The sequence below is a fragment of the Microcaecilia unicolor genome, chromosome 11, assembly GCF_901765095.1.
Source record: "Microcaecilia unicolor chromosome 11, aMicUni1.1, whole genome shotgun sequence".
Lineage (NCBI taxonomy): Eukaryota > Metazoa > Chordata > Amphibia > Gymnophiona > Siphonopidae > Microcaecilia > Microcaecilia unicolor.
This window is the reverse complement of record NC_044041.1, coordinates 173,953,704-173,973,445: the sequence shown is the minus strand read 5'-3', so window position 1 is coordinate 173,973,445 and position 19,742 is coordinate 173,953,704. Positions and strand designations below refer to the sequence as shown.

Genomic DNA, 19,742 nt, shown 5'->3' with positions numbered 1-19,742 from the left:
AGTCTCAAAAACTGACACCATTTCAAGAGCATGAACGTGAGAGGATGCCGGGGCAGACCTTTCCTCAAACTCTCTCACAAAGAGGAGTCTGAAATGCCCTTGGAGTACAAAGCACAACTGTGTTAGAAATGAACCTCAGAAATACACTTCATCTGAGCTAACAAATGCATTCCAGACTGAACTGGAACACTGGCCAAAAACCAGTCTCTAAATGGAACAGCGGGAGAGAGGACATTATTGGGGGATACTTACATGCAGTTCCGAGCTGCCAGGTCACGGTGGATGAAATTCTTGGCGCTCAAGTACTCCATCCCACTTGCGATGTCAGTCATGAACTTTACCAGCGTCCGAGTTGGCAAAAACTGTAAGAAGGAGAATTCCAGTAAGCTATCTAATGTTGCCAAGCTACTAAAGAAGCAAACGCTCTAGGTTGGGAGCTGCATTGTCGGGGTGCAGTTCTATAACGAGGTCTTCCTTGAGTAAGGAAAGTTTTAGAGTTAATGCTCAATCTATCTTCCTTCCGCAGTTGGATTATTGCAACTCCTTGTATTCTACAGTGTCATTGAATTTGCAAAGAAAGCTTCAGCTCTTGCAGAATAGGGCTCCTAGGCTTACTTTCAGCCTGGGTAAATCTGAAAGAGCTTTCGCCTCTGCCAGACTCCTTACATTGGCTTCCAATCAATTTGTGAATAGTTTTTAAAATTGCATGATTTTAAAATCATGTTATAGGTTAAACTCTGTAGGTGTTACTAGGATCTTACATCTTCCTAATTATCAGTCTGTAGTGCGTGAGACTGATAAGATGAAGCTTAATTTTTCATCATTGAAAGGAGTTAGAAATAAGAAGCAGGTTGAACTGTCCTCTTTTCAAGGAGATAGGTTGTGGATTAGTCTCCCTAGGCAGATTAGAGAATTACCTACATACTTTCTATTTCGGAAATTTCTTAAGACATAGTTGTACTCAAAATGAACTAGATCTGTTTTATTATTAACACATTATTATCACATTCTGTAAGTCCCTTTAATGTTGAGGTTCATTCTTTTGTAATCCGTGTAGACTCCTGTGAAATATTTTATTTATTTATTTATTTTTTCCAAGACATTTATACCCCGATTAGCCCGAAAGAGACTCAAGTTCAATGTGGCTTACAAACAATAAAGTGAATAAAACATAATAATGTACAGAATATAATGCAAATTACAATAAGTTAAAGAAGCAAATTAATACATATGCAGTAACTAGGGATTTAGACTGTGTACATCTTCATTGATCGGTGGTTGGGAGGTGGGCCTAGTGCTGGGCAGATTTATACGGTCTGTGTCGGGGCTGGTGGTTGGGAGGTGGGGCTAGTGCTGGGCAGACTTATACGGTCTGTGCCGGGGCTGGTGGTTGGGAGGCGGGACTAGTGCTGGGCAGACTTATACGGTCTGTGCCGGGGCTGGTGGTTGGGCGGCAGGGATAGTGCTGGGCAGACTTATACGGTCTGTGCCAGAGCCGGTGGTGGGAGGCAGGGATAGTGCTGGGCAGACTTATACGGTCTGTGACAGAGCTGGTGGTGGGAAGTGGGACTGGTAGTTGGGAGGCGGGGATAGTGCTGGGCAGACTTATATGATACAAATAAAAAAGTAGCACATATGAATTTATGTTCTTGGGCAGACTGGATGGACTGTGCAGGTCTTTTTCTGCCGTCATCTACTATGTTACTATGTTAAGATGTACACAGCGCCATAATTGTATGGGACGCTGTGCCCAAATGGGAAATGCTGTTGATTATTCTGATGATCCCCTTTTTAAAAAATATTAAGTGAAACTGAAGATATGGAGAGCTTGTGAATTTGGACTGTGGAATACATATAAATGTGGATGTTTGGGACATAATTACATTATATTTTAAAGTAAGTCCCCACATCAATACTGTTAGGTCCCTTCAAGTTGATTCATTGGAATATAAGGGCATCTCTAGCATTTAGCGCACGCTTATTTTTAGCATGTACAAAAAACACTAGTGCACCTTTGTAAACTAATATAATATAACAAAATAATAAACATCATTAAAAAATATAAAAGCTATAAAAGATAATCATTTATCAAATAAAAATGTTTTTGTTTTTTAAACCATAACAACTCAACTCTGTTCTGATATTTGAAGGAAGAAAATTTCAAAAGGAATTACCAAAAAAGAAAAAAAAAGGGAATTTGCCAAACGGAATTTGCCAACCTAGAAAACCGTACCCCCTTAATAGCAGGAGGACGGAGAGCAAGGCAGCCAAGACTGGGGTGGGGGTGGGGAAAGGAGGGGGAAGGATTCCGCGGGGTTCATAGCCTGGTGATATTGAGACATAGCAGTACCTGAACCTGCTGTCCAGTACTGGCTTTTGTTCCTTTGCTTGCATGGAGCTGGGAGTTCTTATTTCCCTAAGTAGGAGCTACCGTTCTCTATATGCAAAACCAGGACTGGATCAACGTCTTTAGGCTGACCTGGGTGAGGTAGCGCCACTACAGAAGAGCAGCAGGAAAGGAGGAAGGGATGGAAGACAACCTTCAAGCAGGTCTTCCACAATGCATGCACAGAAACTCTAGAATAGATCACAAGGGACTTTTCACTGGGGGGGGGGGGGGGGGGGGGGGGGGGGGGGGGAGATAGCTGATGCAAAACTTCATTCAGTAGGTGACTACAGTTCAGCCAGTTCGACTTGTGAATATTGTGAGGGTCAGCAGTGAATGTGAGTGGCTCTGTTGCCCCCTGGTAGTTTCCCTACAGTAGGTTGGGATGCCACCATTCTGGTACAAGAACATGGTGCGCTATGAAAAGCCACCCTGTGGGTATTTCAGACTTTGGAACTTTAGTTCCCAACTTCTAATACAACCAATGTTTCTCTTTCCTTGAAGCGTCTTTATTAATTATTTAAGCATTCAGCATTAAAATAACGTCAGCAACAGAGCAAGACTTCTTAGGATCAAGAACATTTTTTTTTTTTAGATTTAAGAGGAAGGGAGACTGTTGTCCACTGGAGGGCACTGCTGGAGAGGTTATGAATATATCGCTTCAAACGATGATAGTCTTCCAGGCCCCAATGCTGCACCAGACCCAGCTAGGGATCTGACTTTCATTTCACTGCTGCACCATGACAGCCAATGGATGAAAATTAACCCTAGCCATCAGGGCCGGTCAAACCCGGTAAGCGGGGTAAGCGCCGCAGGGGGGCGCCTGCCTTCAAGGGCGCCGCTGCGGTGCTGTGCCGCCATACTGCGCTGCCCTTGGTGCTTTAAATCTTTAATTTACCTCAGTTCCAGCAGCCGCATCATTTGAAAGCCCTGTCCCGTCTCTAGCCTTCCCTCCCTTCGTGAGTTAGTTCCGCAGTCCCGCCTTCTGACGTTATTTCCTCGAGGGCGGGACTGCAGAATGTACTCACGAAGGGAGGAAAGGCTAGAGATGGGGCAAGGCTTTCAAATGACGCGGCTGCTGGAACGGAGGTAAATTTAAAGGGCGGCGGGGGATGGGGGCGAAGGAGAATCGCTGGACAGGGGCAGGGTGGGAGAAGAGAGAAAGGAGATGCTGGGGGGGGGGGGCGGGGGCACGCGGGCGCCAACTCATAGTCTGCAGGGGGGCGCCAGAGACCCTAGGACCGGCCCTGCTAGCCATAACCCTAAACTAAACCCCAAATCAAACATCAGAGTCTAAATTTATACAGTTCTCATCTAATCTCTTGAGTTTTAGGGGATAAATCTGGGTAAACCTGAACTATACCACCATGAAACAAGGTAGATTTTTCCTTAAAGAAAGAAGGCAAAACTCCATCTCTTATCAGGAACACCAGTAAGGGAAGCCACCACAATATCCCTGTTGGTGGATTCCTGTACCAAAACTCTAAGAGAGCAGTTAAATTTAAATATTCTTAATAGTACCACGAACATAAAATACTTTCACCATGTGAAGTAGCAATCCAGCTTCAAAATGTAAGATATCCACCATATGAACATTTCTAAAAAGGGAAATCATAGTACAATATGGGAAACTGAGAAATAGAGAAATCTTTCAATTACATGAATGATGAGTATTCTCAATTTTTTTTTCAATTCATGTTCAAACAGCATATTATTCTCAACGAAAGAGACATTCATGGTTTCTAATACTTCCAACCTCTCCATATAGTTCAGCAATGTCCGCCCATGACTACCTATTTCTTGTTTCAATGCAGTTTCTGTATAGTTTCCCCACAGAATTTACAAAGTTGAGGTAAGCAATTCAATAAAGTTGCTTCTATTTTGGTCATAACTCATCACATTTCTAAACTGGTGACTTCTTTAGAAGGAGACATACATTTTCTGACCCCACAGAAATGGGAAACAGAACTGGGCATACAAATGAGACCAAAGATGCTAAACATGTGAATTCACTGTTCAATACCCTAGAGACTTTAAATATCAGAAGATCACACAGACATGGTCACTGAAGGTACAACAGAAGATGTGGTACTAAAGTTAGCTGACTCCATGTTATTATTCTCTAAAGAATTAGTATTTTCTTCCCTCAGACTCCCTTAGCTTTAATCACTAAGGAAAGGGGAAGAAATACTCTTAAACGTAACTGGGACCAAAGGCGCTAGGTGAGGATTCAGTCAGAGAAGGAGCTTCGATGCTGTTTTTAGGCATGTTAAGAATAGAATTCTGGTCTGCCATTCCATTGAAATCCTTTGACTGAACAACAACAGTCTATGGGCCCCTGCCTCGACTTTCCTTTTGCCCATAGCAAAATCATTAGAATAAATAATACCTGAATCTACACAGGCAACATGTATAAAACTTGAGTATAAGAGCAGCCATAATGGGTCAGACCAATGGTCCATCTAGCCCAGTATCTGTTCCAACAGTGGCCAATCCAGGCCACAAATACTTGGCTGAAACCCAATTAGTAGCAACATTCCATGGTACCAATTCCAGGGCAAGCAATAGCTTCCCCCACGTCTATCTCAATAACAGACTATGGACTTTTCCTCCAGGAACTTGTCCAAACCTTTTTAAACCCAGATACGCTAACCGGTTACCACATCCTCCGGCAGCGAGTTCCAGAGTTTAACATTTCTTTCAGTGAAAAAAATTTCCTCCTATTTGTTTTAAAAGTATTTCCTTGTAATATCATCGAGTGTTCCCTGGTCTTTGTACTTTTTGAAAGAGTGAAAAATCGATTCACTTCTACCCATTCTACACCACTCAGGATTTTATAGAACTCGATCATATCCCCTTCAGCTGTCTCTTTTTCAAGCTGAACCTCTTTAGCCTTTCCTCATATGGGAGGAGTTCCATCCCCTCTATCATTTTGGCCATTCTTCTTTGAACCTTTTCTAGTTCTGTATCTTTTTTGAGATATGGCAACCAGAATTGAACACAATACTCCAGGTGATGTCGCACCATGGAGTGATACAAAGGCATTATAATATTCTTGGTCTTATTTTACATCCTTTCCCTAATAATTCCTAGCATCCTGTTTGCTTTTTTGGCTGCTGTTGCTGCACACTGGGCAGAAGATTTCAGTGTATTGTCTACAATGACACTTAGATCTTTTTCTTGAGTGAAGACTCCTAAGGTGGACCCTGGCATCAGGTAACTAGGATTCGGATTATTCTTCCCACTGTGCATCACTTCACATTTGTCCATACTAAATTTCAACTATCATTTGGATGCCCGGTCTTCCAGTTTCTTAAGGTCTTCCTGCAATTTTTCACAATCCGCATGTGTTTTGACAACTTTGAATAGTTTTGTGTCATCTGCAAATTTAATCACCTCAATCATCATTCCGGTTTGCAGATCCTATATAATAATTCTCACCTCCAACGTTCTGACTTGTCTGGGACCGTGGCTCATTCCGAGTTGGTCTGCTAGGCTCCATAGATCAGGCTGACATCACCGTAGCCATTATGATGTGAACTTCAGAACCCGGGGGGGGGGGGGGGGGGGGAACATGCCTCACAGCTGATCCATGTCCAGAGGAGGGTCGCTGGACATGGGTGGCAGTAGGGGGGGCAGGGGAGAGAGGAGGTTCGCTGGACATAGGTGGCAGTAGGGGGGGCAAGGGAGAGAGGAGGTTCGCTGGACATAGGTGGCTGCAGTGGGTGCAGGGGGAGAGGAGGGTCGCTGGACATGGGTGGCTGCAGGGGAAAAGGAGGGTCGCTGGACATGGGTGGCTGCAGGGGAGCCGAGGAAAACCTTGCTAGCGCCCGTTTCATTTGTGTCAGAAACAGGCCTTTTTTACTAGTAATTTATAAATATGTTAAATATCACTAGTTTCAGTACAGATCCCTGCGGCAATCCACTATTCACCCTCCTCCATTGAGATAAGTGGCCATTTAACCCTACCCTCTGTTTTCTGTCCAATAACCAATTCCTAATCCACAGAAGGATATTGCTTCCTATCACAGGACTTTTTAATTTTCTCAGGAGTCTCTCACGAGGAACTTTGTCAAAAGTTTTCTGAAAATATAGATACACTACATCAACCGACTCACCTTTATTCGCATGCTTATTTACGCCAGCAGCCATCTTTCAATGTAAATACCTTTGATAGATTTCTAATAACTCCTCAGTAGATTCACAAGAGCTCGTCATGGCTGTCTAGGTCTATTTTGGGAAAGAAGCAGTGGCATGATGATGTCAGTCTGCTGATACTGGGCTCATTGAAGCAGCACTGCAAAGACGGAATGGATCTCCTTTCGGCACTTCACAAGCCCCAAAGACAGGAACAGGCCTTGAGATGTTTTCAGAAAACTACAGTATCTGTTATCAGTCGAAACTCGGTTTGTAGTTTGTTCCATTTTGTAGAGGATGCTAAAGAAAAGCCTGAGCCCGTGATTCTGCAAAGTGAATCTGTATGATTGTCAGGATTTCAAGTACTTTTTGTCCATCAAGACACATGTAGAGCCGGAGGTCTTATGAATTGTACTACCAATCAATGTATGATGAAATAATATAATCAATTTAAATTAAATCCTCCAGATTACTGGAAGCCAGTGTAGTGATGACAAATAAGGTGAGAGATGATTGGTTAGTAAATGAGCCACAGAATTCTGAATAAGTTGTAGGAAGCTCAAGGGACAAGAAATTACAGTTTACAACAAAGCCGTGGAGGTATTTATTTTATTTTTATTTTTTATTTTTGATACATTTGTACCCCGCGCTTTCCCACTCATGGCAGGCTCAATGCGGTTTACATGGGCAATGGAGGGTTAAGTGACTTGCCCAGAGTCACAAGGAGCTGCCTGTGCCTGAAGTGATATATTTTCAAAACAATTAGACTTCAAAAGTTACATGCTCCCCAAGATTCAGAAGGAACAGATTTACTTTTTAGGAATCTAATAGAGCTTTGTTCTGCTGTGCCTTTGAATAATTTATTACTGTTTGTTGGATTTATTTTAGTTTAATTTTGGGATGTGCTTTTATTTGCAGATTCTTATGTAATTAAATTTTAAACTGTAATTTGCTCTGGGCTTATTTTTGAAGATGTCAGATAATCTCATTTGAATAAGTAAATGATAAAAGTACAAGGAGATTTCCAAGCCAAAAATGTTTTGAAATGATGGTAATGAATAACATCATTGTCATTAAAGGTGAGCTATTAAATACAATTAATAAAACATGAAAGAGAAAATATGTCCAATTCTTTAAATAAAGAAAATAACCTGAGGTAGATATTTGGCAAGGCCATCCCCATGTCTGGGCTACCTGCCACATCTGTTCAGCCCCCCCCCCCCCCCCCCCCCGACGCCTTTCTTGGATTAGAAAATTTCTGCCTCTCCCAAATTTTCACAGCTGTATCCAGTGCCTTACCACAGGGTTATCCCCGAGCCGTGAGAAAAGCAGGAAACTGTGTAGGTCTCCATGTTTCATGAAGGGAAGAATGACCACCGGGGAGGGGTAACCTTCGTTCTCTGTGTTCTGCAAGCAGACGCCTGTAACAGAAAATGGGTGGACAACATTAACTATGGAGAAGCACTCAATGAATGGTCTCATGGCCTTCTGAACACTGTTAATAAATGTCATGTGAGTGGCCTCCGTTACAGATCTTGCCATCAGTTACAACTGCTATCTCCTCCCTCTGATCCTGAAAGGCAAATCTTGCCCTAGTTTTGTTCTGTTGTATGGACACGAGGAAGGTAGTTTTATAAAACCAGGTGCTTAGTTTTAGGCAGTGAGAACACACCTATTTAAGTCTATTTCTTTATAAATATAGCCTAAAACATTTCTTCTCTTTTCCTGTCTTGATTTTTGATGCCTTACATTCCTGCTTGGATTCTATGGTCAGCTCAGCTGCACCAGCTGGTGGTGCATCTCATCACCAAGTTTCCTTGGTCTGATTGCGAAAATCTATGTTTAATGTGAAGGAGTGGAACGCCGGTACTACCTGAATACTACTGACCAACAGAACAACCTCATGTTTTGTTCCTACTGATGGACTTATACTTATGGACTCTACCTCTGCTTTTGGCCTTTTAGCCATACCTTATTACTGCACTGGACATTTGTGCCTTATCCAGTTTTACTGTTTACTAATGAAAGAAGTTGCTGTTTACTAATGAAAACACAGAATGCAGGGCTATTAGACATATAGCTTGTAACAGTAGTTAGCAAGGCCTATACAAGACCAGCTTGCCTGTAGCAACGCCATCTGAATAGACGACCTTGGAGGGTGCTGACACCCCCCTGCATTCCTGAGCCGAACCTTATCTCCTGTGCTAGAAAGGAGCATTGTGTGTGTGTGAAGAATAAGCTGCTAAGTTTCGTTCTTCTTGCCAGTATCATTTCAGTATTATGACGTGTGTACGTACTGGGACTACAATTTTGTACTGTAAGAACTACAAATGTTTACTGCGCATGTCGGTTGTGACGTGTAAGGGGCCAAATGCGCAGGCCCAGTAGGGAAGTATAAATGTACGCGTCAGATGATTTATGACACACAGTGTCCCGAGGCTACTCGGTGCTGTTCACTTGCTAGCAATAAAGTTGCCTTGTTTGGAACCAAAATTTGCCTTTCGTCTCCTGATTTCCCACCTGTTTCATTGGCGACCCAGATGGGACAGAAGTAGAAAGGGGAATCGGATTATATTCTTCCCCTCCCCCACTGCGGTCGGGTGGGGTCATCGACCCCCATCTGAGAAGGTGGTGAGTGGCCACCGCTGATTTCAGCGTCCATCTCCCGGAGGAGGGCCGATCCACTCCGCCTGACTGTAGAGGGGGCTGTGTGGTTCCGACAAGGCACCTTTTTCCATTTCAGAGAGAAGCGTACGACGGCGCAGCCTGCGACCCCGGCGGACAGGCGAGTATACTCTACGTAGTGACCGGCCCAGTAAGGACCGAAGAAGAGGCGTGATCACCCTCTTTTAGCCAGTGACTAATACGGACTATTGGTATCCGACTAGGTCCCGAAACTCACTAGGCTCCGACGACGAAACCGAGCGGCGAACGGGAGGGTTTCTTGTGGCGTATGAAAGTGTGTGAATGGGCTTGCAGTTCCAGGCCGGGCGACCGCGTCCTGGTCAGGCCGAGTGTTGACCCTTCTGTGTCTGGTGGAACGAGACCCCTTACTCCTCCACCGCCCTTTTCCCCCTTTGTCCGTCACCTGTCCTTTGGCACTCAGGTTAGGATGGGCGGGGGTGGGTCTTCACCGTTAGATTTAATGACGGAACACTTTAGCGAAGTGTTCGACCTAGATAAATGTAGCAGGGCCGGGATGATACAGAGATGTCAATTTATGTGGCCGGGGCTAGGAATTGCTGGATGGCCCCCGGAAGGGTCATTCGAGTATGCAAAAGTGGCGGCGGTCATGAATATTGTTATAATTGAGGGAAACCCAGGCTGTCCCGAGGACATTCCATACATAGAAGCGTGGTTGGATGTAGTCCGGGATCCGCCGGCTTGGGCCCAACGGAAGGTAGAAAAGGCCGCCCTTATGTTGGTAAAGCAGAGAAAAGGCCAGAAAACCAAACTTAGAACCCTGCCGACCCATGCCTTCGCTCTCCAAAGCTCGGCAACCGCTGCCGTCCCGAAGGCCGCAGGGACCGCCCCCATACGGCCTACCGCCCCTAGCACTGAAGCCACTGAGACCACGCCCCTGCTACCAGAGTCAAAGCAGGAACTACGCCCAGTACTACCAACACACTTTCTAGAAAGAAACCCCCAAAGAAAACCGCAGGGAAAGTTCAGGGTTCGGCCGAGAAGAAGCCTCCAAAAGCCCCGATACTTGCTACGGCGGAAGCATACGAAGACGACATTGCGCCGCCGCCATATGCTCCTATATACCCTGACCTTACGGGCCTAGCAGAAGGCCCCGCTGACGCCGAGACTTCCGGGTCAGAGTCGGATGCCGGGGAGACGTCCCACCCAGCCTCACCTGAGTCACCTGGCCTCGCAACCACACGGAAGAGTAAACGGGTTGTGAAGAACATTACTCGGTTCCCCCAATCGAGTCCGCATCAGGCCCTCCCGTCCAGCCGAAAAGGGGGAACCTCCCACTTATTCCCAGTTCGACAGTCCACCACCTATACCCCTAACCCGGCGGAAGGGGGGGCCAGCCCATCGAATCAACAGTTTACAGCCACGTTCCCTTCTCAAGTGCCGATTTGTATAACTGGAAATTCCATGGGCCGTCCTACGACCAGAAACCCGAGCAGCTGATAGAGCTGGTGGAAGGCATTATATACAGTTATAATCCAACTTGGGCAGACCTTAGGCAGTTGAGCGCCCACATCCTGACCTCTGAAGAACGCCGCCTTTTACAACAAAATATGGAGCAAGCCATCCGGGATGCGAATCCGGCCCATGCCAACTTACAGAACCTAATAGAAACGGAGGCGCCCATCGCTGCCCCTACGTGGGACTACCGAACCGCCGAAGGCCAAACCTTTATCCGCCGATACCAGCAGGCGTACCTGGCCACCTTAAAGAAGGGGAAGCAGAAGGTTACCAACATGGGAAAAATCCACAGCGTGGTCCAACAAAAGGACGAGAGTCCAGGGGACTTCCTTGAACGACTTATGGAAGCATTCAGGAGGCACAGCCCGATAAATCCCGAAGACCCTAAGAACCTCCCAACCGTGGTTATGAGTTTTGTTAGCCAGTCGGCACCGGATATACGAAGAAAGCTACAGAGAACGGAGGGGTTCGAAGGGATGAGCCTCAGCCAACTGAAAGCTATAGCTGATCGCGTATTCGGATATCGCGACCAGGAGGAGAAGGTGGAGGCCCGGAAGGAATCGACCAGACGGATGCGGGAGAAGGCAGATGTGTTGGCCACGGTGCTGGAAGAACGAATGAGGTCTAGACCAAGGGGAGGGGCAGGAGAACAAGAGGAACGCGGTCCCCCATAGGGCGTAACCAGTGTGCAAATTGCCGACAAGAAGGACACTGGTGGGCTGATTGTCCAGAGGAGATACGGGACAGCCCGAGAGAAGAGGAATCATGGGACCGGCAGAGAGAGGAGGAGACCGGCGACCGTACGGGGGCCCCCAGGCGAGGCCGGGGAAGGGGCCGAAGAGAGAGAGGACGGGATGACCGGAGGGAATGGCAGATGGCTGTGGACGCTACCCGAGACAGCACAGCATGAAGAAACCGGGAGGGCAGAGTCCCCACTGACCCTCTGGTGGAAATTCGGGTGGGGACAGAATCTATGAAGGCCTTACTAGACACGGGGGCCCAGCGATCTGTTATCACCACCGCCATAGCCCCAGCCACGAAAGAAACTATACCAATTGTGGGAGCCTCCGGGAAATCCCTTGCGGCCCCCCTCCTCAAAGAGCGCCAAGTCCAGATCGGAGGGACGATGGTGTCCCATCAGTTCATACACATCCCTGGATGCCCAGTCCCCTTGATTGGTCGAGACCTACTCTGTAAGCTCCAGGCCACCTTGAAGTTCAAGACTACGGGTGAAGTGGAAGCTCGCTTTGAAGATCGGCCAGTGACACTTATCTGTCCAGTAAGAGAAGAATGGAGACTACACGTTCCCCCAACTGTAGGACCCGGCGACTGCCGTTACGACCAGAACACCCCTTTCGCCCAGCAGAGGCGAGCCATAATGGATGAAGTGCCTGATGTATGGGCAGAATTGAACCCCGGCGGACTGGCCGTTAACGCTATCCCCATCTGGATTGAGCTCAAACCGAATGCTCAAGTTGTCAACCAAGGACAATACCACATCCCCTATGCAGCCCGGCATAGTATGCACACTCATATACAGAAACTCCTGCAGCAGGGGGTTCTTAAACCGATCAGATCCGCATGGAATACCCCATTGCTGCCCGTTAAGAAGCCAGGAACATCCGAATACAGACCAGTCCAGGACTTGAGGAAAGTCAACAACCAGGTAGCCGACATAGTCGCCCTCGTGCCAAACCTCTACTCCATTTTAGCCCAAGTGCCATCCCAGACCAAGTGGTATAGTGTCATTGATCTGAAGGACGCCTTCTTCTCCATCCCCCTTGCTGCCGACAGCCAGAAGTTGTTTGCCTTCACGTGGGAAGACTTACAGACGGGAACCAAACAGCAATATACATGGACCCGGCTTCCTCAGGGGTTCAAGAACTCCCCCACCCTCTTTGGTGACCAGCTTGCCCAGGACCTGAAGACGTATCAGGACGAGTATGGGCCGGTCGTTCAATACGTGGACGACCTGTTGGTGGCCCGTGAAACGTACACGGACTGTGCAGAAGCTACCCTTTACCTCTTGAAGACCCTGGAAGCCCAGGGATACCGGGCCAGTCGCAAGAAGGCACAGATATGCGAGATCGAAGTCGAGTATCTGGGGTTTCGCCTCCGAGAAGGAACCCGAAGGCTCGGTATCCCCCGAACCCAAGCTATCCGCAATCAACCCACTCCTGCAAATAAGAAGGAATTACGGGCACTCCTCGGAGCCGCTGGATATTGCCGCATTTGGATCATCAATTTTGCTATCCTCACCCACAGTTTGTATGCCAAACTGAAGGGGCCTGAACTCGAGGGCCAAAATCTCCGGTGGGAGAAAAGCGAACTGAAAGCCCTTCAGGACCTTAAGGATGCCCTTGCGGCCCCACCAGCGCTCGGACTGCCAGATGTGACTAAGCCGTTCCACTTGTTCATCGACGAAAAGAAGGGATTGGCACTTGGAGTCCTCACCCAACTGGTCGGCACCTGGCAACGCCCTGTAGCATACCTCTCCAAGAGCATGGACAACTTGGCACGAGGATGGCCGGGCTGCCTACGAAGCATTGCGGCTGCTTGTCTACTGATACTGAGGCCAATAAACTCACGTTGGCCAAACACATCTTTGTGACTACGCCCCACACCATCCGCGGCCTACTCGAGAGCCACGGACCCAGATGGATGACCAACTCCCGATTGGTCAAATACCAAGCCCTCCTGTGCGAAAATCCAGAGGTGCGGATCCTGGACACGACCAACCTCAATCCTGCTACCCTCCTTCCGGCCCCTGAATCACCACTCCACGACTGTGAGGAGGTAATGGCCACTGTGCACTCGAGCAGACCTGACCTGAAGGATCAACCCTGGCAAGGGGGCATCACCCTTTTTACCGATGGAAGCAGCCAGGTGATAGAGGGAATTCGAAGAGCTGGCTATGCGGTGGTGTCTGAGGACCATGTGATCGAGGCTATGGCTCTGACACCCGGAACATCAGCCCAGAAAGCGGAGCTGATCGCCCTCACCAGAGCCCTCCTGTGGGCTGAAGGAAAAGTTGTCAACATTTACACCGACTCCAAATACGCTTTCCTCACCCTCCAGGTGCACGGAGCCTTGTACAAGGAGAGGGGATTTCTGACAGCTGAAGGGAAAGGACTTGCAAATGCCGCTGAGATCTGCCAATTACTCGAGTCGGTATGGAAGCCGAAGAAGGTGGCTGTGATGCACTGCAGGGCCCACACTGGAAGAACGGACCCCATCGCCCGGGGAAATCAGCGGGCAGACGACGCTGCAAAAAGGGCAAGTCAGCTCCCCTACTCCTCTCACCCTTCTGACCCCGTACTCGTCGTCCAGGCTCCCTACGGAGACCCCTATCTACACCCCCCAAGAAACGGAATGGGCCCAACAAGAGGGTCTACAGTCACGCAATGGCTGGTGGATACTACAGGATGGGCGCATATGGATACCCGAAGCCTTGGCCTGGACGGTGGCCAAGGAGGCTCACGACCGCACCCACCTGGGAAGGGACGCCCTGGGGCGCTTACTTGAGAAGACCTACTACATCAACAAACTATCCCTGTGGACCAAAAACGCTTCCAGCCGATGCGCGACTTGTGCCCGGAACAACCCTCGAACGGGGCCCGGCCCTATGCCAGGACATGTTCTCCGAGGCACCAGCCCTTTCCACGTGTGCCAGATTGACTTCACACACATGCCTCCGGCGCGCGGCTACAAAGCTATCCTCGTCGCCGTGTGTACCTACACCGGATGGATTGAAGCCCAGCCCACTAGAACGGAAATGGCTAAAGAAGTTACCTCCCTACTGCTTCATCAAATCCTACCCAGATACGGCCTCCCCAAGCAAATAAACTCTGACAACGGTCCCGCCTTCGCTAGCGAAGTAACACAACAGCTCAGTACCAGACTGGGCCTCGATTGGAAGTTGCATTGTGCCTGGAGACCCCAAAGCAGTGGAGTAGTGGAGAGGGCTAACCGATCCTGAAGAACCAGCTAGCCAAGCTATGCCAAGAAGCAAAAGCCAAATGGCCCGACCTGCCTTCCACTGGCCTTGCTGCATCTTAGGTGTACCCCCAAGGCTACCGGCCTTACTCCTTACGAGATGATGTATGCTAGGCCACCACCACTACCCTCCTTTCCCGACTCCTGCAGATACAGGGTGAGAGTTCCTTAGTGAAACAGATGAGAGCCTTACACCAGGTAGTGCAAGACATCCAGCAGTACACTGAAAGAGTAGCTCCCTTGGTCCTCACCAGTCCTACGCACAGGTTCAGGGTGGGAGACGAGGTCTGGGTAAAAGAGTGGGATGAATCTGACTGTCTAAAGCCCAAATGGAAGGGGCCCTCCCTTGTTCTCCTAACGACCTCAACCGCTGTTAAAATTGCAGGAAGCCCAGTGTGGATACATTGGACCCGACTGAAACCTGCTGCTCCTACTAGCAGCACCCTGAAGCGTTGGCGTGTGCACCTACATCCTGACGCTCCATTACGGCTGACTCTAAGAAATACGTGAACCATCATCAGATTCATGCCTGCCCAGCAACAGGAACCCAGCTTCTGGACCCACTGCGTCTTTGGCTCTCTGTTTATCGCTGCCTTCATAGTGGGCCTCATTATCTTCTTGCTGCAAAAGCTTGGATACCTTCCACCACATATATAATGCTGACTATCTTCCTTCTCCTGTGTGCAGTTCTGAGCTATCCTGCCACCCTGAGCCTGAATTGCACTGAATGTTTGCGCCTCGTGCGCCACCGTATAGAGGGAGGATATCACCTAGTCACTACCCTCATTCACCAGACGCAGCCCCCGGAAGGCGATTGCCAGCTTCTCCCGACTTGTGCCCTCATCACTCCGAATGGCCTCCAACAGTTCCACAGATGCCTCCAAGGAAATCTCACTATCTGCCACAGCCCTACCAAACCACGATACTACAATGTCACCCTCAGCGTAGGACTCCCTGCGTATGTGGCCGGGCCTCCGGGAGTCGAGGGAGATGGCATTCTGTATTACATTAATTCCACTCGCATCCTTGTCGGTGGCATCCAAACTGTAGCAACCCTCACCTTCGACGTCTGTGCCGCCATGGACAAACACCCTTGGTCTCGCAAGTGTGGCAGCCAGAGTTGGCGAGAGGCATACGTTAACGACCACAAGTATGTCTGCCCCTTCAGTCCAGACATGAGATGCTGCTCCCCGTGGGTTTGGCTCCCATGCGCCGGCGACACTCGAGCCTCGGGCTGGGACCGAGTATGTGTTTATACGGGAGGAGGATATGCCGGATGCGCCGGCCTGGGCGAATTTCGTCGAGGTTCTGGTAACTATGTGTCCCTAGACTGGCCCATCCGAGGACACGACATGCCCTGGAGAGGAACGTGGGGCCTCGGCATTGACGGCGGAGGAATGGATCCGTTGACATATATTACCATATATCAGAGTCTCGAAACGAAGCCTCCTACGCACCACCAGACTACTGTTGTCGGCTACCAAGACGTATTTGATGAAATTGCTCGTGCTGAGCAGACCGAGACTAAATTCCCCATTTCCCCAGAAGCCCGGAATATGTTCCTCAATTTGGCTGAAAACATCGCCCTCTCCCTCGGAATTGCCAACTGTTTCGTCTGTGGAGGCACCGACATGGGTGAACAATGGCCCTGGGAAGCGAGAGAGATCCGACAACACACATGGGATGCACTCAACACCACTAACATTACCTTTCCCCAACGGCCGAAGCCGTACGAATGGGCCCTAAGAACAAATATCATAGGCTCCCTCTGCGCTAGTCGAGCGCCATCGAAGCGGTACTCTGTAGCAGTGGGAGATTCTGCTTGCACGGGGGTCCTACAGTATAATGGAAGCCGGACTACCTGGTGGCAAACGGATAACCTGCCCGCCCCGGAGCCTATCTGGACAGAACCCACCTTGAACACGACATGGACATACGGAGGTAACGCCTCCCTCAAGTGGGTAGCCCCGGAGGGCTACTACTATATCTGCGGGCGCAGGGCCTACGAACAGCTCCCGGCCCGCTGGTACGGTACCTGTCTCTTGGGCACTGTCCGCCCTAGTTTTTTCCTTCTGCCCCTGCGAGTCGGCGAAACCCTGGGTATCCCCCTATACGTGGAAAAGGGGCCTGATAACCCGGCCAGACGCAAACGGTCTTTCCCACACGTCAAGCCCAAAGTCCAAATTGGAGACTGGAAAGACAACGAGTGGCCGCCTGAACGCATCATTCATTACTATGGACCGGCCACATGGGCTGAAGATGGTACATACGGGTACCGTACCCCTATCTATATGCTGAATCGTATTATTCGCCTACAGGCCGTACTCGAAATCCTTACTAACGATTCGGCCCTTGCCCTCAATATCCTAGCTCGACAGAACACTAAGCTCATTACCGCCGTCTACCAAAATCGCTTGGCTCTTGACTACCTCTTAGCCCAGGAGGGCGGGGTGTGTGGCAAGTTTAACCTCAGTAATTGCTGCTTACAGATTGATGACCAGAGCCATGTCATCAGAGAAATAACTGACCGGATGGTCAAACTAGCCCACGTCCCCGTCCAGACCTGGAACAGTGCGTGGGATTGGACTTCCTCCCTCACCAGCTGGCTCCCAACCTCCGGGAGCCTGCAAGGCCTCCTCGTCATGGGTGGCCTGTTCTTGCTGTCCTGCCTATTAATACCTTTGTCTCTCCCCTTAGTTTTCAGGTGTCTCCGCTCCACCATGGAAAGCATCGCTGACCGCCGTGCTGCTGCCCAACTTATGGCTCTCCAGATGTACTCCCCCATTCCCCAGTGTGATGAAGCTTACGACGAAGCACCTTGTGGCTGATGTGCACTTTAAACCCCCTGAGTCACTTAATGGGCCATTACCCTTGTGCCAGCAAAAGACCGGCTACAAAGGGGGGGGGGGGGGATTCCACTAGGGGCCCTCCGTCTCAACCCCGGCGAAGCAACCAACGGCTGCGCAAGGGCTTAGGGCTCGCTTGTTGCCTCCCTCGCTAACTATCCTTGTCCTTTCTTTCCTTTTCAGGGTTCATGGAGGTGATACTCTCCACCTGATGGATGTTCAAGTATCAAAAGGGGGGAATGAAGGAGTGGAACGCCGGTACTACCTGAATACTACTGACCAACAGAACAACCCTCATGTTTTGTTCCTACTGATGGACTTATACTTATGGACTCTACCTCTGCTTTTGGCCTTTTAGCCATACCTTATTACTGCACTGGACATTTGTGCCTTATCCAGTTTTACTGTTTACTAATGAAAGAAGTTGCTGTTTACTATGAAAACACAGAATGCAGGGCTATTAGACATATAGCTTGTAACAGTAGTTAGCAAGGCCTATACAAGACCAGCTTGCCTGTAGCACGCCATCTGAATAGACGACCTTGGAGGGTGCTGACACCCCCCTGCATTCCTGAGCCGAACCTTATCTCCTGTGCTAGAAAGGAGCATTGTGTGTGTGTGAAGAATAAGCTGCTAAGTTTCGTTCTTCTTGCCAGTATCATTTCAGTATTATGACGTGTGTACGTACTGGGACTACAATTTTGTACTGTAAGAACTACAAATGTTTACTGCGCATGTCGGTTGTGACGTGTAAGGGGCCAAATGCGCAGGCCCAGTAGGGAAGTATAAATGTACGCGTCAGATGATTTATGACACACAGTGTCCCGAGGCTACTCGGTGCTGTTCACTTGCTAGCAATAAAGTTGCCTTGTTTGGAACCAAAATTTGCCTTTCGTCTCCTGATTTCCCACCTGTTTCAAATGTACTAGGCCTTATGCTCTGGAATCAGTTGCCTATTTCTTTAGGTATGGTAAGCTCTTTGTTATCTTTTCAAAGGTTACTGAAGGCCCACTTTTTTGTGTGAAGCCTTTAATGCAGATTTTTGATGTATTTTATCTGGGCTTTTTTAGGCCCTAGTGGGTTGACTGGAACTGTGAGCTGGGACCTTGAAGCACGGTAACTCAGTTATACTTATATCTTTCCTTATCTCTGCTTTTATTGGTTGGAGTTCCTTTCCGATAATGATTTGTTTTGTTTTTTTGATTGTATCCCATTTTGATGGTTTTACCTAAGATGGTTTATCAAATAAATTTAATCTGAACCTCGATTTAAGGTGCAACCATATATAGCAGCCCTAGAGCTGATGCAAATGCTCATGCCTATATTTTGCAAGTATGTGCATAAATTACAGTATTCTATCTTCATTGTGCGTATTCACATTCTACCCATGTACATGCTTATAGTGAAAGTGTATGCCATGCGAATGACATGCAATTTTATGGGGTCACTTATGCCAGCCAATGACAAATACCAAAATTTGGCAGTGCAGCCACATTGCGCATGCACTTAATTGGTTAACAAGCCAATTGGCACCTATAATTGGCCACTAATAAGCAATTATCCATACTAATTGGTACTAATTAGTATTTATGTGTGCAACTTTCTAAGTGTATTCTGTAAAGTGGTGAGCATAAATTCTAATGCGTGAATCCCAAAAGTGGGTATGGCCATGGGAGGGACATGGGCGGGTCATAGGCATTTCTAAACATTACGCACAATGTTGTAGAATATGCCCGATCTGTGCCTAAGTTAGACGCAGGCATTTACACCAGGTTTTAGTTGCTGTAAATGGTCACGGGAACAGGTGTTACGCATATTTTATAAACCGTACCTAACTTTAGATGAGGTTTATACAATAGTGTTACTCAGTGCTTTTTTTTTGTACCAGCACCTTTTGTCAGAGAAAGGCAGGACACTGAGAGGGAAGAGAAGCGAGGAGGCGAGCCTGCCTGCTGCTTTCACTACAGGTTCGCCGCTGCGAATTTGGGTAAATAGAAGATTTCAACGCAGGGGGCATGAATGGAAGTCGTGGAGCTGAGGGCGGGCAGGTGGGGCTGGGGTTGAAACGATCTCGGGGGCAGGTGGAGGCTGGGGGTGAGTCACTGGACATGGAAGGGAGGGGGAGGATAGGGGGCAAAGGAGAATCGCTGGACATGGAGGGGAGGGCAGAGGAGAATCACTGGACATGGATGGGAGGGAAGAATAGGGGCAAAGGA

At 48.4% G+C, this 19,742-nt stretch overlaps 1 protein-coding gene across 2 annotated transcripts in view; it reads right to left on the bottom strand.

Moving 5' to 3' along the window:
- AXL (AXL receptor tyrosine kinase) overlaps positions 1–19,742 on the bottom strand; it is a 190,453-nt gene that overhangs the window by 7,729 nt on the left and 162,982 nt on the right. For both annotated transcript variants that reach the window (XM_030220148.1, XM_030220149.1), the window contains exons 16-17: positions 7,823–7,944; positions 253–362 (exon numbers count right to left, since the gene is read on the bottom strand). In XM_030220148.1, the coding sequence (XP_030076008.1) occupies positions 253–362; positions 7,823–7,944 (232 nt within the window). The remainder of the gene's footprint in view (positions 1–252; positions 363–7,822; positions 7,945–19,742) is intronic.